Source organism: Buteo buteo, chromosome 1 (assembly GCF_964188355.1).
Source record: "Buteo buteo chromosome 1, bButBut1.hap1.1, whole genome shotgun sequence".
Taxonomy (NCBI): Eukaryota; Metazoa; Chordata; class Aves; order Accipitriformes; family Accipitridae; genus Buteo; species Buteo buteo.
In genome coordinates this window covers 31798174-31824022 of record NC_134171.1, presented here as the reverse complement: position 1 = coordinate 31824022, position 25849 = coordinate 31798174, and the positions used below count along the sequence as shown (strand labels likewise).

At 41.8% G+C, this 25849-nt stretch overlaps 1 protein-coding gene across 7 annotated transcripts in view; it reads left to right on the top strand.

Annotated features, from left to right (window-relative positions):
• DLC1 (DLC1 Rho GTPase activating protein) overlaps positions 1 to 25849 on the top strand; it is a 271064-nt gene that overhangs the window by 231372 nt on the left and 13843 nt on the right. For 6 of the 7 annotated variants that reach the window (XM_075026589.1, XM_075026580.1, XM_075026572.1 and 3 more), the window contains 3 exons: positions 13219 to 13290; positions 16206 to 16287; positions 23573 to 23636. In XM_075026589.1, coding sequence (XP_074882690.1) covers positions 13219 to 13290; positions 16206 to 16287; positions 23573 to 23636 — 218 coding nt within the window. Of the gene's footprint in view, positions 1 to 218; positions 323 to 13218; positions 13291 to 16205; positions 16288 to 23572; positions 23637 to 25849 lie in introns of those variants that run through there. The other variant, XM_075026615.1, reaches the window with a different exon arrangement.

Sequence of the window (25849 nt, the reverse complement as noted above, 5' to 3'; positions counted from 1 at the left end):
AACGGGGCGGGGGGGGGGGGAGAATCGCTTTCTGCTTGTCTTTATGGGTCATGACCAGGTACGCGCTTCCGCGGGCTGCGCCTGCCTGCGCGCAAGTGTCCTCCCCTGCGCGGAGCGGGGGCGCGGAGCGGAGCGGAGCGGGCCGGGCGGCGGGGCGGGCCCTGGGGGCGGGGGCGCCTGAAGGGGCCGGGCGGCCGCGCCGCTCCTCCGCGCCGGGTGTCAGTTGCGAGCCGCCGCCGCGCAGGCAGGCAGGCAGGCAGGGAGGCAGGCAGGCAGGCGGGCAGCCCCGCGGAGGCACGGCGGCGGACCATGATCCTCACACGTAAGCTCGGGGCTCGCCCGCCCTGCCCCTTGGGCGCAGGCTCCGCGCATCGCGGCCGGCGTTGGCGGGGAGGTGCTTCGGGGGCAGCGCGGTGGGGTTTGGGGGGGACGGAGGTCCCTCTCCTGTTATAGCCCGCAGCGCCCTGAAAAGGCAGCGCTGGCAGGAGCGCGGGCGGGCTTCCCGCGGGGGCGGCGGCGGCTGCGCTGCCCCGTCCCGTCCCGTCCCGTCCCGTCCCGTCCCGTCCCGTCCCGTCCCGCGGTGCGGTGCGTCCCCAGCCGCGGGCCTGGGCCCCGCCGGCCCGTCCGTGTTTGCGGGGGTGATAAGCGCCCGTCGGGGCGGGAGCAGCCCCAGGTGAGGCGGGAGGGCCGCGGGAGCCCGGAATGACTTTTGTGGCTGGGCAGCGGCGGGGTCCGTTGCGGCGCTGATCGGGAAGCGTGGGCCGAGAGGGTTAACGTCCCGAGGGCCGAAGGCGCGGAGCTGCGGAGGTGCCGCGGGCGCGGAGCAGCGCGCAGGATGCGGCCTCTCTCTGTGGAGGGCACACGGTGGCCCATCTCTTCTGGCTCTTTTTTGGTGGGTTTTCCTTTTTTTATTTTTTTCCCCCCTTCCCTTCCCTTTTTTTTTTTTTTTTTTTTTTTTTTTTCGGGAGTCCTTGCGAGACGGGAACCGCCGAGTTTCTTTTGAAGTTCTTCGTAATTAGCCCGGTGGCCTCCGGGAGCCGGGTGTCTCCCCCCGTGCGGCGGTGGCCAGCCCTGATGTCACCCCCGGAGGCTTTGATCCCCGCGGAGGAGCGGCACCTCCTGCCAGTCGCCATCCCCCCCCGCCGCCCCCTCCTCGAGGCAGACTGCAAAGCGATGCTGTTGCCCAGCCGGGCAGTTTCACCTTCCGCATCGCCCTCCCCTTTTCTGCAAACAGCCACCGGTCACTTACTTCCACCGTCACTGTGAAGTTGTTGAGCGATGTGTTGCCATTAGCCTAATGAGCTCTAGTGCCAGTCAAGGGCACTTACTGTTGGTACAACGGTCTTTTTTTTTTTTTTTTTTTTTTTTTTTTAAATTTCCTTGTTCTCTTTGGGAAAATTAGAGTATTGAAGAAATAGCTACATTTAAACAATGTATTTAACTAGGTCAGAAGGTTCTGCCTGATGTGTCATAGTACTTAACACATGTGAATTGAAAGACTGGGGAATGTAATTTTATCTTAGTCATCAATTGTAGATGCTTTTATTTTTTTACAGGAGTTAAGTGTGATCTGTTTGAATTGCCCTGCCCTGATCAAGAAATTCGCAGCAGCAAGTCAGTAACAATGCTCTGAGTCAGGTTATGTTTTAAGGCTGTTTATAGTGAACTTAAGGAAGATAATAGGCAAGCAGATTTCATAGGAGCCTCTGAGTATGAATCTATCAACAGCTCAGTGCCAGACTGATTCAGCATCCATCTGGCAGCCAGGCTGTTGCCGGCTGACGGCACACGGCATTGGTATTAGGCACGTCTGTTGATTGCCCAGCTGTAGCCTGCTATCTTGTCTTCCAGGTATCCTTACTGGTGTCCTGTAGGCAACCTGATCTGCGTCTCCAGCAGAAGCAACACAAAAGGGAAAAGCTGAGGTAGTCAGGAAGTGGGATGGATCTCCCTCTAGCAAATGGGTTTGGATTACTACTTCAGTTTGCCTGTGGGATCCTGATCAGGGCTGAGATTCTTTGACTATGGAATATAGTATATGCAAAAGAAGATGTAGATATTGTTTTGAGAAGATTCCTTTCATCTACAAGTTCATAGAAATCAAAGGAGTTGGAGCTACCATTTGTAATCTCTAGGACTTCCTGATCTCTTTATCTTCTTTTAAAATAACTTGGGTTTGTTAATTGATTTTTTTTTTATCAAAAGGAAGTGCAGATACATTGTTTTAAACACCATGGAGCTATTGTTAAATTTCACTTCTAAGTGCTAGTTAAAAGCAAGAATACGTCTTGTCACGTTTTTATTTGGGTTTTAAATCTCAGTTGTACAGATTCAGTCTAGGATTTTTAATTCTTGAGTCAGGGTCTTCCCAGCCAGTTCTGCAGCTGCCCTTGCTGGGCCAGAGAGAAAGACTGATGCTAGTCATGGAAACTCGCAACTACCCTGTGTATTTGGCCTCTGGTGGGAGCAGGGAAAAGGTACTGCAGTTGTCCTTATGCACTAATCTCGAATGTTTATATTAGGATTCCTAGAAGAAGGAGATGAGAGGTGACTTGGTTTTACTTCTCTGGTTCTTCTAATTCATTACATTCTAGGCAATGGTTTGTTTGAGGCATGTGAATTTATGAGTTCTGCAAATATTTAGAGTTGCAGTTTGCACAATAAAGTTTTTTTCTGGTCAGAATACCACAGTATGTTATGTTTGGGCTTCTTGAGAGATTCAGACTTCTCTTCCAATTCCCCTCTGATTGGAGTTGTGCTATTGGCTGCAGCCTAAACACAACTGCACCCTTGGCTGGTTAAAAGGAGACGGAGGAAGAGAACTCATGTGCTTAACAGGATGGTCCTGTACTGTAAACAAGCGCTTTTCATGCTTAACTATCCTTCCTAGCAACAGGAAGAAGGAAATGAGGCTATGCAAAAGGACCCTGACACATTTCAGACAATGCCAGACCCACCCTAGCATTCATACAGTATAGCCAGAAGACTTGGGGAAATAAAAATAACTTCAGATGTTTCCCCTTCCTTCTTGTGCATATTATAGAAATACAGCAATCAAATGATCTGAAGTTCACAGAAAACTTGCTGGTTTGATTGCCACTAAGTAAAGAGATGATGCCCCTATATAATTTATATCTCTTCATTGGCTGTCATATTGTTCTGCTTACAGCCTGATCCTCGGTGTTTCAGGGCGAATGAATTACAAAACACTGTATCCTCTCCAATGATGTAGTGAGTGTAGCTATGCAGTAATTTTGGTAATTTCAGGAATTCCAGGCATATTTCTTGGTTGTACCTATGCTATTCTGGCCGGTGCGGGGTATCAAGATTGTCTTCTGTATTTTTTGATTTCCAAGGGTTTTTTCCAAGTTTTTTTCTTTTTTCTTCTTTATTTTTTCTTCTATTTTTCCCCCTTCTGTTTTAAGAAAGAAACAAAGTCCAGCAGTGATGAGCAAGTCTCATGAAAGGGTCAGAGGACTGGGCTGTGATTGGAGCTTTCTGGTTCTTTTCACTGGACACTTACTCTGCCATACTTGCTGACACTGAGTGCTACCCTATCCAGCACAGCATACCTTTGAAATCAGTAGGTCTGTTAGTACAGTGTACCATTGACCATAACTGGCAGAAGTAAAATAAAGTCAGGAATGACCTAACTGGCTGGCTTTAATTCACTGAGTTTCATTACCTGAAAGTTACAGGTAGTGCTGCATACCTTTCTGAAGTACTTTGGTGTCTTTAGAAGAGCATGATAAGCATTGTTATTTGTTAGGATTAATATTCTTTCAAATATTGTCTAGTATTTGTTTCCCTTGGGAAGGACTGTGCTGGATCAGACTGGGTCAGGAAAAAATATTACCTGGTCTCCCTTCTAATGAAGACACAATATGATGGCTCTCTTATTGCTGGTGGGGACATTTTTTTAAACAGTGGAGAATTCCTTAGACTTGGTTTTAAACATATTTATTTATATTTGTCTAAATCTCTCTATTCAAATGCTCATCTCAGTCTGTGCAAAGAACGCTTTCTGAGGAGAGGCATGAAAGACATTTGCTGAAGCCAGCGGTGGACACAGTTTGACCTTCCCAGACCTATTCTTGTCATTTACTGAAGATTCAGGATTAAGAAAAACATACCCCCCCCCCCCCCCGCATTCTTGCATTTTGGGGATGTTCTTTCTGTGACCCTGTGGACCCACAGAACTGGATGCTTTGCTGGCCACCTTTCCCTCTGTTCTCCATATGCGTCTCTGAGATCAGATTTCCTGTGCGTTATAAGATACAAGAAACTTTCTAGTGTAAAGCTGTATGATGTGTTTTAACTTCCCATCTTCTTTCCATACGTAGTCTCTCTGGTTTCCTTTGCAGTGCTGCAGTGGCTTTGCAGTGCTACCTTGGCTTTGCTGTGTCTAGACCATTCACTCAAGGTGTGACCGTTAGATCAAGTACTGAGAAAAGCATTTTCAAGCATGCAATGCACAGACAGAATACTTTAACTATCTGTAATATCTGGAAATTGGAACTTCATAGTAATATTTCCTTTGGGAAAACCCAGGTTTGCGTCTTTAATTCCGACTTAGAGAAAGAGGCATTCAGCTGGGATGCTACCAGCTTTATGCTGGGCTGTTTCACTGCCACTGGTATTTTGTATCTAGTGTTGTATCATCCACAGGGTGCAGTCTGGGGACTGCGTCATCAGTGAGGTAAGCACTAAATGGTTATGATGCAAAGGTAATCTTTCTTGCATGCAGTTCTTCCTACGTGTGTTTTGAGGTTGAGGCGTAACAAGCTAGAATAAGTAACTGACTGTATGAAATCTACTTTCTTCATATGAACCACTGAGACAGCTCAGATCAGCTCTTATACCATTATTATTTCCTAGATCTGAACAGGTAACCCAGACTTTGGGCATTTTTAGAGGAAGTATCTGTCATGCAGGACGTACTCACTTTTGCCTCCCTCTGGAGCTCAATGAGCCTTTGATTTGAGCTTTGCATACAGTGTGCAAGTTTACTAGCTTGCAGGCAGGATGCAATGGGAGAATATTAATGCTGGACTTGGGACTAGCAATGGTTAACGTTTGCCCTTCAGTATGTTCTCAAAGGTCATTCTAACCAAGTAATTTCTGAGGGAAGAGAAGGTTAAAGTCATCTTCTGTTTCCCAATCTTTGGAGGAGGATTCATTTCTCACTCTGGAATCTGTCAACATGACCTCCTTCAGAGGATTTGACTAACTGCTTTCTCTGCCCCAAATAATCCTCCTCCAAGACCACCCTGTGTTAATCAGGCCAGATAAATAACCCACGTGCCCAATTATTTCTTAAGTTTTTTTTAAGTCACTTGACATCTTGTTCCTCTTCATCTATGAACCTTCTTAAAAATGAATGGGAGAAGAGCATCTTTAATCTTTAAAAAGAATCGTTCTTTGGCAGGAAAACTGCCACATGAGGCTTTAGTTTTCTGTTTAAACAAAGTTAGTTTTTAGCTTTAGATTGCGTTCTTCTTTAAATTTCTTTCTTAATCGTTCTGTATATGCTCAAAATGGAAAAAAACTATTTAGGAATAAATTATGATCCCGATTTACAGTGTAAACCAGGAGTTGTGGTGGTTCTTTTGTGTCCTAGAACATGCTTTCCCAAAGTCTTCAACAAATTAGGAAGTAATGCAGCTAACTTTGGGCAGTTAGAAGCATATTTAATAGTGTGAAAATAAGCAGTAATTGCAATCTGTTACAGAGTGTACAGGGAAGGTGCTCAGCAGAGACATGGGGAATATAATTTATTCCAGTAGCCCTGTATTACATCCTGAAATGGTGCTGATTTGATGCTTTTCAGAGCATAACAGTTGCTCCAGGTCCTCTCGTAGCCAGGGCATGCCCTGGGGGTGGTGGTTGTGCCCCCCTCTGCCCTCCTGCCATCAGGCACTGTCTTTCTTTGGGCTCTGATGAAAACCTGGGCTGCTCGCCATGCTTGGGATGGGGCTTGCAGCACAACTGGACTTAGAGAAAGGAGAAGTCCCATTTACAATATTTTGGGGGTAAAAATAACAGGGAGAGCTGTTAAACTGACCCCTTTATTCCTGAAAAAGAGTGCTGTTGGGTTTGAGAGACCTATGGATCCATGTTGGGAAGGGCTTAATTCCGCTGAAATTGATGGAGGCTCCCATTGATTTTGGCCACTGTTGTCTCAATCCCTAAACATTTTAAATATTTTCAGCAAATGCTGTTTCTCTTGTTAAGTTTTGAGCTGAAAGACTTTTGAAGTGATTTCGATATGCTGAAGACTATGAAAAGGAGATTCAAGTTAATTAGGTTTTCGTTCACAAAAGTGGTATTTTTCCTGTGCTAGCCAAGAGGATTGGCAAGCAATTAAAACTACTATATTGTGTAACCTGTTACAGTTGGTAGGGAGGGAAATTGCATACAGCCAACATATACCTATGCGGATATTTTGGAAACCAGTGACTTTTTTTTTTTTTTATAATTTATTTAGCTTTCATCATTAAGGGAATAAACAAACTTAAAACCCCATCAGTGGAAGTAAGCCATTTGCTCTTTCCAAAAGCTCTGCTGACAAAAAAACAGTGTTCAAGCTTCCTGATTTTTTTCAGAGAATATATCAATATATGATCTTAAACATCTGTTTCCTTACTTCTTCTTCATCTGTTCCCACACAAATTCCAAACATACTCTGTTTCTTCTCCCAGTGTCCTGTGGTTTATACATAACATCAGCAGCATAGTTACTGTCTTGCTGCAAGGCTCCGTAACTTGAAAGAGCCAGTCCCATGTTTAACCCAAAGCCAGCAGGAACATGAGAGTGTTTCTTCAGTCATCATCGTATAGTTGAGAAATATTTGAGTACCATTACCCACCATCACCTCTTTCTAGGGTTTTTATGATTAGAAAGCAGTATATATATTTGATGTCATATATGATTTCTTTCAAGAACTTGCGGTTTTTTTCCCCCAGAAAGTTTTTGATAAGAAGTATTTTCTTAAAAATTATGTGTACATCCATATCAGCAGCGTTAAGTGGAGATCACAGCATATATCATTTGACTGTGGAAGGTAAATTGAAGCACAGTGAAATACAGGAGCACATCAGAAAAAGGCAGCTGCTATTGCAAAATATAGGTTGCGCTTTAAAGGTGAAGGGAGAAAAGGGACCCTCTCAGGAAGGTTGTTAGCTTTCACTTCAAAACCTGCCAGCTCGTTATCAGTTCAAAAGTTATATTTCTTATTCTCTTGGACTCATTGGTTCTTCCAGAAATAAATCCTTCATGGGCTGAATGTGTCAGACTAATATTTTAGGACAGTTCTATAAGATTAGGTAGTTCTCTTAGAATAAGGAGAGATTCCAAATGTGTTAGAAATTTGGCAAGAGCTTTTAATGGGATTTTCAGAATTCTCTAGCTTTTAGTGGTTCAGTGTTTATTGACAAACTTACCAAGTTTCAGTGTTTGAGGGCATTATCCTTATAAAATGCTGTTCTTCATTAATTACATTTTTGCTTTCTTTAGTCCTTGCTACGTGCTGCTTTCTTGAAAGGTGTGGAGCACTGAGGTAATGATACTCCCTAAGGACTACTTAACTATATAGGTTTGAGAGAAAACAGATTTATGAAAAGGAATTTAATTATTTTCAAGCTACAGTCGTGTATCTTGAAAGGGAAAACCATCTGAGGCCATGGACACATAGCCGGCTAACTCTTACGAAGTCATACTGTCCCAACTTTAAAGGGCTGCAGGCATATGACGTTACACAGAACTGATTTATCATTTTCAGTGCCTGCCCTGCTCATTCATAGACAGCTGCAGTGCAGTTTTTTCCCCAGTTTATCTCAGATTTCACATGCGTGTTCATGTATCTGTGGACTGAGTGGTTGGATAGTGTGATCAAGTCTAGTGTTGGGACCACAATTCACATGTCAGGGATGTAATTCAAGCACTTGGAAAAATGATTGCTTGTATTTGGACAGTGGAATTCTATTCAGAGAAGAATATTTCTCATATATAGCACAGCTGGTCTTAAAAAATATTATCCTGAATGATTTCAAGCTTCTTAATAGCTCAGGACAGTGTTTTGGAGTTCAACACAAACTTTGCAAAGCACCAGAAATTTCAGAGGGACACAGTATGTCAGGACAGGTAATTTCTGATACAGACAGAAAAAGAGGATGCACTTCTGAGCATGCAAGCCCCTTTGCAGCCATTAAACTGGAGCGTCAGTCTTGCATGGGAAAGAATCCTCTTTGTGCTCTGTCTGTGCCTTAGAAAACGTGCAAGTAGTTTATAGAGTTTTATACATTCGACTGAGGAGCAAGCAGGTTCATCTCTAGCGTTGATGGTGAGAAATCACATTCTCTGCATTGCATGGGAGAGGCTTTCCTGCAAGCTAATTCAGGAAGATGATTTTGTATTCAATTTTGACTATTTTTCTTCTTTTCTGAAAAAGTCAAGTAGTGAATTTCAACTGGAATGACCTGGTCAAAATTAAGACCAAAACCAAACCAGGTTTTGGTATGGTATTGGAGTGAACCTTCAGCAATGAAGCCCATTTTTTGCTGAAATTTTATTTTAGTAGCATTGCTTTGACCAGTCTCGCCACAGATTTTTACAATCTGATCTCTTAACAGAGTCAAAAGGTGAAATGAGTTGAACTGATGTATGGAGGTGCTAATATGGCTATAAAGGTGTCTGAGTTGAGGCAAGAGGAAACCGTCTGCTTGGAAGAACTGTTCATACGATGTTTAGCACTTAGGTGAAAATGGAGTCAATGCACGACTGTAGAAAGATATATCTGCTTTGCACCTTGTCCTGAAGACCCTGAAAGAGCTGGTGCTTAACTTGCATGTTATTTCATGGAAGCAAAGAGAAAGGAAGAATAAAAGCAAGTTATCTTGCTGCTCCTAGCTAGACTGCTATGATTATTTTTTTCTGAAAGGACGGTATTGCAGCATCACACTGTGTGGGTTTTACTTTCTATAGGAAGGAAGGTATCATCCAACAAAAGACTATAGACATGTTAGAGTTCTGCCTTCTGCAATTGCAGTATTAAACAAGGTATGAATTGAGGTATTTTTGCTATAAAGTTTTAAAATTGCAGGGTCATGAACCAAGATTAACCAAAGTTAAACAAAAAGGTAGCTAGACGTTTCCATTTTCACTTACCAGTTTGGGGAAGAATTGGGTCCTCCTAACCCCCCAGGAAGTGGGTAAATAAGGACTAATGGTTCCCAACCATACACAAAAGGAACTTCTACCCTTGATTTGAGCATGGAGGCCTGCTTTGTGAAGCGGACTAACAAATAAAGCTGTTTCCAATAAAAATTTCCTGTTTCCTCTTTAACACATTTGCCTGCTGTTTGCTTACACGACACCAAGAATAAAGACTTCATTGTACTCCTTTTTGGTGGGTTGGGTTTTTTTAAGGGGGGGGGGGGCGGATTTTTTTTGTTTTGTTTTACTTTCTAAGAGATTTTCTTGTGTATCAGGACATTTAGAAATAATAGCGCGATTTCTTTCTTGCCAGCAGTTCTTTCGTACAAGAACCTCCTGCTGCTGGGGGAGGACACAGGACGCACATCTGAAAAGCTGCACATACATTTCTTGCCTGGAATGTATACTGAATTGTAGTTTATTGTAAAGGTTTTAACTGGCAAGGATGTTTGATTCAGAAAGGAAATGGCACCGCAGGGATGGAGCCCAAGTGAGGAGGGAGTGAGACCAGTCTCTTGCCCACAGCAACTTGTACCAGCTCAGCTGCCAGGTCTTCATCCGAAGGATGCTCACAGTGGGAAATTGCTTTGCATATCATGGCAGATTAATTGGGGCTGAAGTGGGGCTTCCCTAAAATGGGTTGGAAAGCAGCATAGAGTTCCTCGGCGAGCTCCCTCTCCTTCCTCCCTGTGGCTCTCAGCTGGCCCCAGCCAAGCGGGTGCTGTGCTTGGCAGTGAGTGCATAGCTCAGGTGATGATCTGTACCCTGGGTCCCCTGGGATACTGAACAAAGGCTTCTCGGTGCACCGTCCCTTCTAAAACTTTTTAGAAGTAGTGGAAAAATCTGATTTTGGAAGCTGTGGTGTTCTCTCTTTATCCCTCATTATCCTGGTTGCCATTGATCCAGATGACAAGGACTTGCACATATTCCAGTGTCCACCTGGGTATGAAACTGTGGCAGCTGGCAAACCAGCAGTCCCAGAGCTGATGCTGCTGAGCTGGATGAAAAGCTGGTATTTGGAAAGTGCGGGAATGAGCTTTCTCCTCTAGCGTAGTTTAAATGATTTGGCCAGAACCTCAGGTTTAACTAATGTATTTTATTCTCAAAGGCAGATTCCAGTTAAGTTGTGGTAATGAACTTTTTACCTATACAAGCTTTCAGCTGTTTAAGTTTGTATCTCTTATGTGAGGAAGCTTGTTCTGTGTACTCAGCTTTCTGTGAAGCCTATTCAGCACGCCCTGGGCTGGATTCTCCCTCCGGCTATATTTTGATCTGCCTGAATTTCACATACATACACAGTTTTGTTCATACTCTGGCTCCTCAGTAACCAGCAGGGTTGAGATGGGGGAAGCTGGGTTGGAAATGACCTTTCCATTCATCTGGTCACAGCGCATCGGTACAGCCTAGGAGCAATCCTGGGTTTGGCCAACTGGACTTGAACAAAAGGAGCTGCTTTTTTAGGTCCTGCCTCCGCTTTGTCGCCCATACCCCTGCCACGTCCCTCTCTGACACGCACTTTGAGTGGGTGGAGGTGACACGGAGAGAGCCCTGGCCACTGGGGACTGCCTGGCCCCTTCTTCGAGACAGCTCTGCAAGCCCCTCGCCCTTCCAAGCACTTGTAACAGGAGCCAGAGGCTAGAGCCCTGGCTTTCCCAAAATGTTTGAGATGGAAATGGGGCAAATATTGCTTTTAAACCCTTGGTGCTGTTCCTGTACCCAGCCCTAGGCATTTGCCTAGCCTAATTGATGAACAGGTGCACTGGTGTTTTATTATTCTCTGCAATTCTTGTGGCCAACCAGGAATAACTCAGGTGTTTCGTTGACTAGGTAGACGTCTTGGGGGATTCTCAAAGGTATTATTTTGAAAGCAAATATGCTCTGAAAATCCCAAAGGCACCTGACACCTGGCTGCCCATAAAATATGACTTCCACATAACTTGCATATATATTTGCAGAAAAGATACACAAAGCTTCTATAGAGAACCTTTTCAAAAGTCTGATAAATGCATATTCATAATTTTCTAGCTCTAGAAATATTTTACAGGTCATACACCTGAGGTGCTCAGTAAAGGACCTGTGAACAAATATTTAAACACATTTAAGAGCCACTGTAGTAGTAAGGAATCTGACACTTTTTTCAATTGCCCTACAAGCATCTACCTGCATTTTTAGGTAAATACTGGTTATCAAGGAATCTCTTTTTTTTCAGTTTTAAATCAAGTAAAATTCTCATTCAATCCAGACACTTCTGCAGGATGTGACCTATAAGATAGTGCATTTTATTTTAAGTACACTTAAAAATTAATTGCAGGGTTTTTTACTTTAATTTAATTTTCATTGCTTCTGAGATAGTAATATCCTGTTGTTTGTTCTTACTTTAGCAGTGCAAGTTTTACATATATTTTAGACTCTTTGTTTTCCTTCTTTATTAACTTGCCCATGTATTTCCTTAGGATACTGAAATTAAAATACTACTTTAAGCAAAATTTTACAATCGCTTGCGATTGGAATTGAAGAATGCTTTTTCTTAATGAGTAGCTAAGTGAATATGTCTGTACGTGCTTGTTCTCATGTGGTCCCATAACCCAAAGGTGAAGCAAACACAAGTTACACAAATGCCTGCTTGTCCTGACTTCAGCGAGAGTGGATTTTTAGCTGTTTATTTATCTGGAATGTTGTGCTTTGGCTCACCTTAACCCTTTGGTTTGAGTATGTATCTTAGCAAAGTAGTCTGGCAAAGTACAAATTTTTTAACCCTGTTGGAGCAATTTGGAAAATTAGAGGGGGATTGCTGTCATTTTGGAGATGCTAAAAGGTGCTTGCCGTTTCATCCGATTTTAATTGTGTACCTGTATTGCACTGGGAATATTTCATAACTTGCCAAAATCTTGAGATATTTTACTTATGTTATGTTTGGTTCTTCACTGCCCAATATGCAGTAACTTGTATTCTGAGCAATTCTGAGCAAAACCCTTTGTTCAACGTTAACTGCAGCAGGTAGCTATAGTATCCTCTCCAAGTAGGTGGCAAGATTGTTTACCGAGTTGTACATAATGAAGCTTTTCTTTTCTGGTCCATCAAGAACAGTGAATATAATCAAAGCCAGATGAACTTTAAGAGTTTCTGATTGCTCACTGTCTGTTTGAGCAGTTCTAAGCAGGGAGCTAAATTCCCAGTAGGACTTTCTTGAATTTTTAGAACAGAATTAACCCAATCTGTTTCCTGAACACTTGGAGAATACCCTAAATACCTTTTTTTATATTTTCCTAGTTTGAGCTAAGATAACATATTCTTTATTTCTGCTTGTATTAGGTAACAAATGAATTTATGTATAATTTATTCATAGACTAATGTAACCCATGTTCAGTGTTTCTTTTGGTGTCATGTATATGTATGTGAATAATTTCATTTTGCGGCATGCTGGTTTGGGCAGTGTGAGGGAAAGTTAGCTGAATTTCCTGTAATATACCAAGTAACTCATAAATGCCTTGAAGACCTCCAGTGAAACTAGGTTCTTGTTGGGTAGTAAATAACGCACTTGAGTGAGCTGCAATACAGTGTGTTGGTTGTTCTTGGGCTTGGGTCTGTCAGTACTATCTACAAGATGTTGAAATGCATAGTATCATGAGCTCCTTTGTGCCAAGAGTATAAGATTGTTGAACAAATGCTGCTCATGTTGATTGTGGTGCTGGTTTCTCTAGTGTTAACAAAACCTGTTTGGAATAATCCATAACACCTGCGGTTTTCATCTGTGCCTGTTTGTCTAACTATTAAAATGATGAGCTGTTGATAAATCACGGGTGAACGCTAGTGACTTTCCAGAATCTAAGATATGTTGGATCATGAGAAGAAAAGCAAACTAGGAGAAGCAAACCTGTGTCTCAGTTCAAAGTTGCTGAATACCTTCATGCTTATTTTGTAACAGGAATAGTAGAAGTGGTGGAGAGGAACTTTTTGCTTTGCAGATCACTAATCGGAGGGTGTCTTGTTTCTGTCCTCTTCCAGAAATCGAGGCTAAGGAAGCTTGTGACTGGCTGCGGGCTGCCGGGTTCCCGCAGTATGCGCAGCTTTATGAAGGTAGGCACCTGAGCTTGCAAGTCGATCATCCCCTGCCAATTTTTGGACAGTAAGGTGTAATATTCACCAGTAAATGAGGTTCAGGGGCACAACTGAAGTGCCAGTACATAAAATGACTTTCAGGCACTGGGCTGCTCTCTGCTACCCACCGCACACATAGATGTACCAACCCAATGAGACTCTGAAGCACTCATGGAGTTTTAAATTTGTTCCAGGTTTCTGTTTTAGTCTGAATCTTCCAAATGTCCTCACAGCACAAATGTTATGTATGTTAGCACCATCGTACATTCCCTGTAGTTAAAACACAAATGAACTATATTTTCATGACTGTAGTCATCCACTGCTACAAGCCCAGCCTTAGAGAAACACAGAAGCTGTGTCCAGCTCCACCAGCCAGCTCTCCTAATGGAGCAGAGGTAGGAAATTCTGTGTGTGCGTGGATATTATCTCTACACCTCATCATTCCCAAGTCCTGTCAGAACAGTCTGGGTTGGTGTTAGACGCAGGCTTACTATGAAGGGAAAAAAGAACATACAAGCCATTGTTGCGCAGGTGTGTGAGGTGTTCCTCGAAGAGACTGCTGCCTCCTGTGCTTGCTCGTCCTTCTGTGGGATGGATTCACTTTGCCAGTCTGCTTTTACAAAGGTTTTGTTCAGTTAAAACTGTTGTCTTCATTGCCTCTCTGACCTACTAGGACCTTCCAGTTTTGGCATATAGTTCTTACACTCTGATGCACAGTAACCTACAGAAGTTTGTTTTAAAGTGTGACATCCTTTTTATATATGTATATTATTGTTCAGAATTTCCCCACCACCACCACCACTTAAAATTACTTGCATTGTAGTGAAATTATTATGCACTCTTATCTGCCTCTTCTTTTTTATAAAACAAACTCCAGCTGCTGCTTGTAAGAATGAGCATAGAAAGTCCATTATTTACAGTGAATAACTGTTGGAAATTACAGCAAATGCTGAGCTGACCTTCTTGAAAAACGATCTTGTTGAGCTTTGATTTGCAGCTGCATTGGCAATATGAGATGATAATAGCACTTTCAAAAGCAGCACTTGGCGAAACTTTTCTTTGCCTGTTCAGAAATTAAATTTCCTTTTATTATTTCTCTTCCTTTTTTTTTTTTTTTTTTGTGTGCTAATGGAGGTGCCAGGATTTTCTTGGGATGCAGAGCTGGGACTGTACTTCCAGTCTTTGTTAAAACTGGGGACAAGACTCTCAACTGAATTTGTGGGCTTGTGGCTTTCATGTTATGCTGATCTGTAAATCCCCTCATAAATTACTTGCATTCAGAAAACATGTCCCACCTGTAGTTATCATTGCCCTACCTAGAGACTCTAAATTTATATAAAGTTTCTAACATAAGACCATGTCCTGCCTAACATCAAAAGGACCGCAGAGGTGAGAGCAAGAGGTGAGAACAAGGCCAGCCATACCCATTGAAAAGACAGCTGTCCTTATATGAAAACAATATACCATTGTCCTTTGCAAGCCCCCCTGGCAGCAGCAACAACAACAAAAACAGCAGCAGCGTAAATTAAGCATAAAAAAAAAATTGGACTCGTGCAGTCTATCAACTTCTTCCAAGTCACCTCTCTCACTTAAGTTCTGCCATATGTTTTCTTGTGGGCATTCTAAGGTACTAACTTTCTCAGTGGAAAAACTTAGATCAGCACTGGTGAAAATACCGGTTGAATGCGCTCACCCTCTTTACTTGCACCTTGGATTTAAAATACTGAAGGGGAGACCTATGAATCAATTGGGTATATTACAAGAGTTCTGAGAAGTCACCTATATGGCCCCACACAGTACACATTTAAAACGGAGATTAATCAGTGAGCCTTTGTCAGTTGCTTTGCTAAAACTGCAGTTTTCTGTAGAAAAGACAGAATTTCTTGTGTTTTGCAGAATACATAATAATTACTTTATTCCTGAGGCAAAATCAAGACAAATGGTTTATTTGAGAGATTAACTTTTTGGTATAGAAAACCCAGAATATTAACTACCTTTCCACAAATTAACACCAGTCCTACTCTTTTCATCATTTCAGATCATTCTTTCCTAGTCTCTGGAAATTAAAATACTTTATAGACAATCACTTGGACCAGGGAATGTATGCAACTGCAGCAGTATATTTGTAGTTTGCCCCTGTATTGCTGTGTGCCCTGAACACCCAGTGGCTTTGGTGGGAGTTTTGGCTGTGCAAGGAATGCCGGATCAGGACCTGTATGACAGTCAGGAATCTGTGGAGGACAGTAAATAATATATGTATGGTTGCTGCTTCAGAGCTGTAGTAAATTTTCAGCTCTTTGCCAACATTGTTTCCTCCCCCTCGCTCTCCCAGTTGTTTACCTAAATAATGTCCTAAGGAAAGGAGGCAGTATGGGCTGTGCGCAGCTTGGCTTGCTTTCATTTCAGTCCATATCTCATTAATGTTGTAACAGTGTCAAACTTTTAAGCAGCTTGATTAACAGCCAAGGAGATTTGGGGTTTCATTCTTTTCCAGAGATTTGGGGTTTACTGACCTTTTTTCTTTAATGTGAGATATTAGTACTTCAATGGAAATTGTATATTTATTTTAAACAAAGCTAGCCTGAGTCAGTTTATGCTTCTGATGTCGGGTAGGGAGCTCGCGTTTGCCTCTCTCCCTCTCCTGTTGTTTCATCTCTGCTTTGCTCATTTTTCCTCCGTTTTGCATATGAACTTTCAGTTATCAAAGCTGCACGTCAAAAACTTGTACATGAAAAGGAAGCATCTCTGGCATTTGAGGTGATAGCGTGTGTTTACCTGAGACATGCCAGTCACTGGCATCTTGGAGAGCTCAGCTGGAGGCAGCTGGTTGTTCTGAAGTAACTCACCACTGGGAATAGGAGTTATTTTGATTCCATCTGTCTCTCTTCCTGCAGATCTCCTTTTTCCAATTGACATCGCTCTAGTCAAGCGAGAGCATGACTTTCTGGACAGAGACGCTATTGAGGCCTTATGCAGGTAGGTCAAAAAAAATCACACTGCATTTTGAAACAAAACCCTTCCTGTGTAATAGAAAGTATAACCTGGGAAAAGCATAACCTCAACTGAATTATGTACCATTAAATAACCATTTGCTTGAGATCTTTTTATTTTCCACTATCAGTATGCAGTTTTCCTTAGCATGATATATTGGTCTGAGTAATGGTTGGGGATCTTATTTAAAACAAAGTTGGGAGGAAAGTGGCCTGAGTCTTTGTGACAGGTATTTCTCAGGCATATTTTTTGTTATTCTTAATTTGCTTTCATTACTAATTCCCAAATTAGTTACTCATGTGAAAGCAGAACTGTGCTGGCTAAAGCCATCTGCATGTACAACTGTAGCATCAGTTCCCACACAGGAATTGTTTTTTGGGAGCAGTATTAGCAAAGTGATGCTGCTACACTCCCGTTACTCTCCTTTCTTATGTTGGTTAGCAGCTATGTATACAAACAAAACAAAAAGCTACGTATACAGACTCTCATGCTGACCTCAGTGCATCACCCTGTGTGCACCATGATCACCAAAGTGAATGCAAGTATGGCTGAAATGGATAATGTGAGTGAATCTAAGAGTTTATCACCACTGCAAAGACTGGCCTGCCCTCAGCCACGTGCTCCCATTACTTGTCTTTGTTGTTTATGGGCTCCTTCTGCAAACCAGTTCAACTCACCCTGCAAAAAGAGTCTGGATAGTCCCTTTGCTGGGTTAGTGAATTAAATCAGCCTGTGGAAAGGCATAATGAAGTTCAGAGTAGGTGCAAAGGATGGGGCAGGACCCCACAGCCAGCTGCAGGGGCAGGAGAAGGGATGGGTAGAGTAAAAGAGAGAGCAAGACTTGCCGGTGTGTGGCAGCATGTTTTCACGGAACTACAGCCTCAGCATTACCAATTTTATCATAAAAGCAATTGCAGTGGCCCCATCTGACACTTACCCATCCACCAGTTACCTCCTCTAGTGTGAGTCCACAATCTTAAATGGCAAAAAAAAAGCCTTAACTTTTCATATCTCCTACTACTTAGAAATAAGTGCAGTTTTCTGCCGCTGTCCTTCAATATGGCAGCTTTCCAAATTGTCTGCAAAATGAATGCTTTTGGATACTGCATGCACGGTCTGCAACTCTAAATGTCAGTAATTCTAATGAATTACAAAACCCTTTTAAGAAAGGCTTTGAGTTTATAGTGTTCTCATGCCATCACTGCCGTACTTGGAGGGGAAAGAGCGGGACGGGAATTTAAAGTTCTTCAGAAATTTTTACAAGATTTTCAGACTAAGAAAACAGATTTGTTATCCAGTTATTAGGAGGGGAAAATCTCATTAATGTTATATTCACACTCAAGATGTGCCCTACACAAGTGTAGAGCACCTATTCCATTGATATTAAAATGTATTACATTGGTCTACTTATTTGTGTGCTCTGGAACTTGTGAAGTCATTGAACAGAAAGTACAGCAATGTGAATAAATGCTGGTTCCCAGAAGCGTGGTCTTCCCTTGCCAGGAAAACAAAATACAGTCAAGCCAGCATATTTTGGACCTAGTGCTTGCCTGCAAGAATACTTTTAAACTTGGGATTATTTATTTATTTATATGGGGAAAAAAAGGTAGCAGATTGTTTCTGACTGGTGAAAGTAAGAATTTGCTGTCCATATCTCTCTGAGATTTGCTGCTAGTGTGATCGATAAAAACAGTTAGCACTTTCTGAACATAGAGGACAGTAAAAAGATCTGTATCCTAAGAATGGAAGCCTATATTGTAAGCCTTCTAATAAAGGTGAACAAACCAAAATGGTATGGGTATATAGATATTTTGTGAAACTAGGAAGTCTTTAATAAGTCTGCTGATTGTAAAATAACCTCTTCACTTGCATCTCAAATTGTTTTCTGTGTAATATGCGTAAGAATCCACCAGTCTTATTGTAGCTTGAGACAAGATTTTAAAGGCTGAACTATATCATTCTGAAGCCTGTGGCTTAGATGTCCGAGTTATCTTTTATGAAGATAACTTTAAAACTGAAGCTAAAGTTCCTCTAGAAGCATTCAGATCCCACCTCAAAATAAAACTGAAGGAAATCAGTTAATCATCTCAGATGCCTGAGTTTGTCCCTTTACCATTTGTGTTAGACAAAAGCAGTACATTGTCACAACATTTCCACCTTTAGAATTTTTTTTCACATCTCCTTGTTTAATTTTGTAAACCTCATTAAAAAACATGGAGAAGGCCCATCATTCGGAATGCTGCATTTCTGCCTGAAGCCTGGGTTTATTTTGACTCATGCCATGGTCAGTGTGTAAACAGTAAAGGGGTTTACTCAGTAAAAGACTTAGAGCTGTTTCACAGCCATAAGTCTATCACTATTTCTTGACTGAAAATCAGAATAGTTTTGGAGTTATTTGCATTTTCAGCACAGAGCTAAATGAACACTGTATGCAGTGGATGGTAACAAAATAGTAAGTCGTCTGTGCTGAGAATCTGCTTTTCTGTATTAACAACCACTGTTCTGCCAGCCGTTCTAACTAACTTGTTCTAATTACTGCATATGAAGAAATTGTATTAAAAAAGACTGTCGAAATCACAGTGACAGGGAGTTTTTTGAAGTTTGAAGCACTTTAAATGATAGTTGACATCTGAACAGTTTTGTAAATTATTGTTCAATAATCTTATTAATGTAAGCAGGAAAACTAATGTAACTTTAAAAACAGCTTATTAGTAAATGTTTTGCCAAATTCCTTTCTAAATGGAAAAGGTATCAATAGCCACCCCATTAAGGTTTTTCTGGAAAAATTTTAAGTGCAAAGTGGGTTGAGACTTGAATTACAGAGACAGCATATGGCACTTGGTAACAGTAGAAGATAGGTGGTTAAGAAATGTCATTTAGTGATCTTATCGTGAAATGTAGGGTTAAAAATGTAAAAACAATGACTCTAATTTGCTAGGATGTAGTGACTGTCCAAAGCACTGCTGGCCTTGGTTTCATAAGACTTTATGTAGATTAACAACTGGGAATTTATCTCCAGAGGATAACTGGCTGCACTATGCGCTGATGAAACTAAGTACTGAAACATGCTTATCCTAAAGGTTGTTGCTAAGTACAAAATACATAGCAAGTCATGATGGAAATCCTATTTAATCTCCTTATGCATAGCTAGAAAACTGCCACACTATATACGCAAGAGATTTCTTAAATCTTTTGCCGTCAGGACTTCTCATCCAAGAAATTGATTGTAATGGATTCGCATGAGCAGCATTCACTGCTCATGTCATTTGGTTTGTAGAGAGCTGGCCTCCTTTGCAGGTTAGAATGTGCAGATGAACCACGGGAGCCAGCGTAGAGGCTGTCCACTGCAGTGAGACAAGAAAGCCCTTGTATCATCAATTAGTAACAGGAATAATGGGATTGAAATTTGCCCTATAAGAAGGAATTAAGGATTTAAATCCATCAAGAAATATTTTAAACTTTAAAGCTAGATCATACAGTTACATCAGATTGAAAATTGTCATTTAAAATGCATAAATCTAATATTCTGCATTGCTACCACTTTTCTTGGGTGCATGGGGTGAGAATTTCTCCTGTTGAGAGATTTCTCCTGATCAGAGCAGAATGAATTACCCGGGGTTATAGCCAAAGTAGAACTGACTGATATCTATAACAAAGACTTCACATTATAAGCCCATATTTTAATTTATAAATTAGCTGAAGTTAGCTGTTCACACTGCAATTTTTGATAGTGAATGTCTTGTTCAGGCTGGCTGTCTTTTAAGAAGTTCAGGCTAAACTAGTTTGGCCATGTCTGAGGAGAGGACTAGGAAAAATGCATCGTTTGCTCATTTCTGAGCAAAGCTCCAGTGCCTCATGTTTTGGGTGCCGCAGGTCCAGGCTTCCAGGACGGAGAGACAGGTCCTGTTGCATTGGTCACCCTCAGGAAGAAGGGTTTTGCAGAGCCAGGGTGAAGGAGGGTGAGAGCCTGGGTAGGAGTACATACATGGAGGGTGAGGAAAAGTGACGTCTTGGAGTTAGAACGCTCCACAGGAGTAAGATACCATCTGGATGTGAAGACGCATAGAGAGAGGGCTGACTCAAAGGCATTTATCTAAATGATGGGAAAGAGTATTATCTTGTCATCCAGACAGTCATCCAGAAAGCGGCTGGGGTAAGAGACATTGTAGAAATTGCAACTGACATAGCCAGACAGTGAAAGCGGCTGTAACTGCTGTCGGCAGCAGTCCTGCCCCGACCCTCCATCTCCCATCTTGTCCTCGCGAAGGTGTCGCCAAGACAGGTTTGGGCAGAATAAGACGGAGCTAAAGAATGAGGGAGACCTGCTGACTGTCAGTAGGGAAACGATAAGTTGAATTTATACCTGGGAATGGAATTACCAAAGGAGAAGGTCCAGAGCCAGAAGAGAAAATTGCGTTTCATTAACAAGCATCGATTTGATGAGAAGATCTGTAGAAAATGAATGTGTGCTTATATGCTTAAAAAGTGTTGCAAAATGTACATAAAGGTTAGTGATAGTTGTATAGGTAACTCTCATCCTGGCAAAGCCTAAACTTTGTAAGCTTAGCTTTGCAGACTCAATAATGTGTTTGGAAGGCAGTTGTGCATATTGTACTGTGTTTTCAGTGTCCTATAGCTCAAGGAACTGGGCATTGCTGAACTTCAGCAGAAGTTAAAGCAGGATGTGTGATATATATATAATGAAAGTTGCAGACCTGAGGCAATTGCTGCAGAGCATTTAGGTTTTAAAAGGGAAACTGGTTTTGTGATGAAATCATGTCAAATGTGTAACAGAGCCTTTATTTGCCTCGCTGCTATTGTATTTAACCTCGCTCATTGGGGGTTACCTTATCTTGCCTTCATACTCATTTTTGTGAGGTGTGCGCCGGGAGATCTTTTTTTCTTAAACAGCCTCTGTGGAAACAGAGGTCTTTGCTCTACCCTTTTCCACCTATTTCAGGGTTTTAATTTGAGTAGGAGAAAAGTCTGGGGATGTAATCTTTGTGAAATCAGAGACCGTTTTTATTAGCGGTCAGACAGGCTGGAGCTAGATAAAGCCTGATACAGGGATTCGGTGATAACTTCTCTCTGCTTAAGTCAAAGGTTGCAACACTGTGAAATTTGTAAATTATTACACAATATAGAACTGAAGCCAGCTTAATATTCCCTGGTCTTGAGGTCCAGGAGTTTGAGAGGAGAATGTTTTTTATAACAGAGAGAGGGAGGCGGCTTTCTGCTGCTGTGTGGCCTCTCAAAAACCAAAATACCAGTTTTGTTGTGTAGCACATAGACGGGACGTTCACCCTTCGCCCACGCCATAAATACAATCCCTCTGAAATTCACTGGACTTGTGCATGTACCCACCAGCTGCAGCTGACAGGACTGAGCCTTCTGCCTTTTAAAGTCAGAGCAAAGATGAAAATAGAGAGATCTGGATAACTTTCCTAACCTGCCACTGCCCTACTATTTGACCCATGGCAATTCTTCCTGTTTCTCTTCTTTTCTGCTGTGTTGTGGCTGGGTCTAATTATAGATCAAACTGCCTTTTTTTTACTTCACGACTGCAGCAAAAGCACCAGTAGGAGCTTTTCCATTTTCTTTGATGGCCTCAGGATCAAGCCCTGTGTAAATACCATCTGCAACCAATCCTGTGCATAAAAGGCGAGGGGAAAGAGAGGAAACTAGTAATTCTTCCTGTGCACACATTTTCTAGATTCAAGTTACAAGTTTCATGAATCTGAAAAGACTCATCTGAAGCAACAGGACAAGGCAGCATTTCTTTTTTTTACTTTTTTTTTTTTTTTAGTTTTTCAAAGCTGCTGATACAGGCTGTTCTTTACACTTTGCTCAAACGAATTATGTGAAAATTAAACAACTTCCTTCAGAATGAATTAGGCTTTTTAAAGCTCAGTTTTGCTTCTGTTGAATTTGGGCTGTGGTCCGGCTGAAGGAAGGGGGCGGCTCTGCTCCTCTGCCTCCCCCTGCACACACTGCCCTTCACACAGCTCGGGGAACTGACTTGGGAGAAATTCAACCCAACAAAGTATTGAAAGATTAGTTTTCAGCTCGTTTAGTTTCCTCATCCAACCCACAATACAGCCTCATGCATGCAAGTATTAACACAAGGGACCAAACCATCGCTTCCTCAGCTTTTCTGCCTTCTGCATCATGCCCAGCCTGTTCCTGCCCTTTGCCTTGCCATAGCACCAGCATTTCTTTAACCACACTTTACCAGTGTAGATTTTAGCTGAGCCAGGTCCCTGGAGCAGTTTCTGGGGAGGCAAGGGCTGGGAGAAGGGCAGGAGACCACAGCAGCCTGCACTTAGCCGTACCAAAACTGCCATGGAGCTGTGTGTTTATTTAACAGTGCCAAATTTTGCTCTAGTTTAAGCTGTTTGTGCTCAGCCCTGCACACTGAGCTTCTGGGGAAGACAGGGGAAGACAGGTAATTTTTTTTGGTTTAGGGATACCTACCAGATCATTAGCTCCCCAGGGAATAGAGGGATGCTTATATACATTCATACAGTACTTCAAGATATGCATCCAGCCTGCTATCACATTTCGCAGGGAGGTTGGTTAACTGCTGGTGCTGCAGCGTTTTATTTTTGTTTAAATTTTAGTCCTTCAGGACAACATTTTTATGTATAAAAGAAACTTTCAGTTTAGGAAGGAAAAATTAGGTCTGTATTTTGTTTTGTTTTTTTTTTAACTGGTGAGTTGTCTTGTCCCAGGACTGTATTGAAAATAATCATTGTTCACAAACAAAACAGACACCTAATAAGTGGAAAATAAGTTTTCCTCTGGGAAGTTTTAGCTTATAAAGTACAATTTTAAAGCAGCATGCTTTTTTCACACAGGCATATGTACACAGTGTCAAATCAGAAGCCTTTTCTGGTATTTTCTCCCGTTATTTTCTCTCTGTCGAGATTGATTGTTTCAGGTTTGCTATTTAAACAAATGTAATTATTACAATTCATTGGATATAATGCACTCCTCAACTTAGTCTAGGTTTCCCTTCACTTCTTTTTACTTTGATTCAGGTAATTGTGACAAATAGTCATCCATCCTCCATCCCTCCCTCTGAAGTTAGAATACAGCCAAATGTAATGGGTTAATGGTTAAGTATAATTAGGGCTCTAATTGAAACTCTGCTTGTTGCTATTTGTATGCAAAGCAGTTTGGGGACAGCCTTTGCGAAAGCTTTTGAACTGGAGTAGCCTATGTCAAAACACTGGAGTGTTCTCTTAATATGGTTTCCTTTGCTTTGCAGGCGCTTAAATACTTTAAACAAATGTGCAGTGATGAAGCTAGAAATTAGTCCCCACAGGAAAAGGGTAAGTTCCTTTAACATCTTCTGTTACAGCATTGTACTTTAATAAAACTGAAAAAAACCCACCTAGCAGATTGCTTAGCTGCAGTCTAGGATAACACCTGAGTAGAACCTGGCAAGGACACGCAGTCAAAATTCTGCTTACGTTTCATTCTGTGTTCTCGCTGAGTGAAAACTGCAGGGCTTGGCCGCGAGTAAAGGTTATTCATCTACCAAACTCTTCCCCGAGCTGCTGCTCCCAGTCTGAAATCAGGCACTGGGTTTCTCTGCCTGTCAGTGAGGTTGTCCATGTTGTAGCGTATTACCTGCACTCAGGCAGGATTGTAAAGAGTAGGCTTGATGGAGGAGATCCTGACCAGCCACGATGAGCTGCCCTGAATGTTAGAACATCGTCTTTGGCATCATCTTCACAGTTTTGGTTCTTTGCCATCACATTAGAATTTTATTATTTTATTGTGATGTAGACAGGATCAGCTAGACTGTGCTTAGCCTGCAGAGGAAAGAGCCAATCCTTTGTAGGATTGGGTACATTGTTCCCTTGTTTTATAATTACATGGCTCAAAATTAAAGCAATATATTTACAGAATACATCAGCTACCTTTTTAGAAAGTTTTCATGTTTCTGCAAGTTCAGCAGAAAGTTTGCAGCGGGACTTAAAAGTGTTTCCTGAATTTTTAGGATCCCTGTGGAGCATGGTGAGAAATAAGAGAGCACCTACTGTAATTTCAGTAAGGTAGTACCGGCAGAAAGCTGTTGCTGGAGTTTGCTAGTAAGGTGCCACTCAATAGCTGTCTTAAAACTATGTGTGTGTCCTAGGAGGGATCAGCAGTTGATACTGTCCCCTGGGATATGACAACTGTAGATAAAGATGGCTGAGCTGAGGCAGTACAATGCTGCCCTACCCTTAACAAGAATGCATACAAATGCTCTGAGGTTGTTTACCAGGAATTAATCCCCTCTTTCCCTATCTGTTTGTGGTATGTTGGAAACAGCATCCAAGCTCCAGAAGATAACACTCTGAGGCAGCATATGTAGGAACTCTTTAAAAGTAGGGGTAGACAGCTGGATTGCCATTTATGACTGCCAGAAGATTTCTCCTCCTTGCTCCTGAACCCTGTTAACACTGGAATGATCAGTATTGCTGTTAGAGGTCAGGCCAGACCCGACTTCAGGTCCAAACCCCAGATCTTCCAGAGTCTGGACATTACCTTCTGTTTCAGTCCTTCCTTATTTTCATTCACCACCCACCTTCTGGCAGAGGGACTTAGATCCTATTCCCTTTTGTTGTTAACTTTATTAAAATCAATACTTAGCCTTTAAAGCTTTTTAACACCAGGGAAAAACTGTGCTGACAGAAACATATGTTTCCTTATGTTTGCATTGACCTCTTTGCAAATTAAGATCACTTTACTGCTCCTTTTTTTTTCCAGTCAAACCACATTCACCACTGAACCATTACTATTATCCATTGGCAGTTTCAAGTGACTCTTTTCCTCCTCAAACCGTTAAATAGGTCTTCATCTGAGTCATGGACAGAAGTAGTTTGTAGTAGTTGGGAAACAAAGAAAATGACGCTTTCTCTGTCTCATGTGTATTTGGTTATAAAAAATAAATATGGTGTTTCACTTATTTTCCTGAGCTGGTGAAATGTGCTATTAAAAAAAACACACCAGAAAACTAGGAGAGGATCAGGAACTAAAGTATGCATAAATAAAATTTCTGAAATATGAATAATTTACTTGGTTTTCAGAGAATACATGTTTGTGTTCCTGGCACACAAATAGTTACAGTTTGGGTCAGGCATATGTGTTTGTTTTTAAATTAAAGCAATCTAAACAAATGAAGTGAAACTCGTGGAGCTGGGTGGCAATTCGTGTTTCCTGCTCTGAACACCAAAGGTTATTTTGTGGTTTCACAGTGTCATATTAAAATATCTTCGTTGGTTTTATTCTTCCAACATGAAATTTTCCAGATATTTGGACGACCAAATATGTCAGTCCCAGGATCATTCCCTTTCAGTAATTAGATGAAAAGATTGTAGGCGTAAGTGATGTACGCGCAATTGTGCCCTCAGGCATTACTCATACATCAAATATCATCAGTGGAGATGTTATTTACAATTTACTTACGTGCTACACTGTCAGTGAGCTCTTGCTGCTCACTATCTCTGAGTGTTAAAGTTTGCCTGAAGGGAGACTGAAGTAGAAACTTCACAGG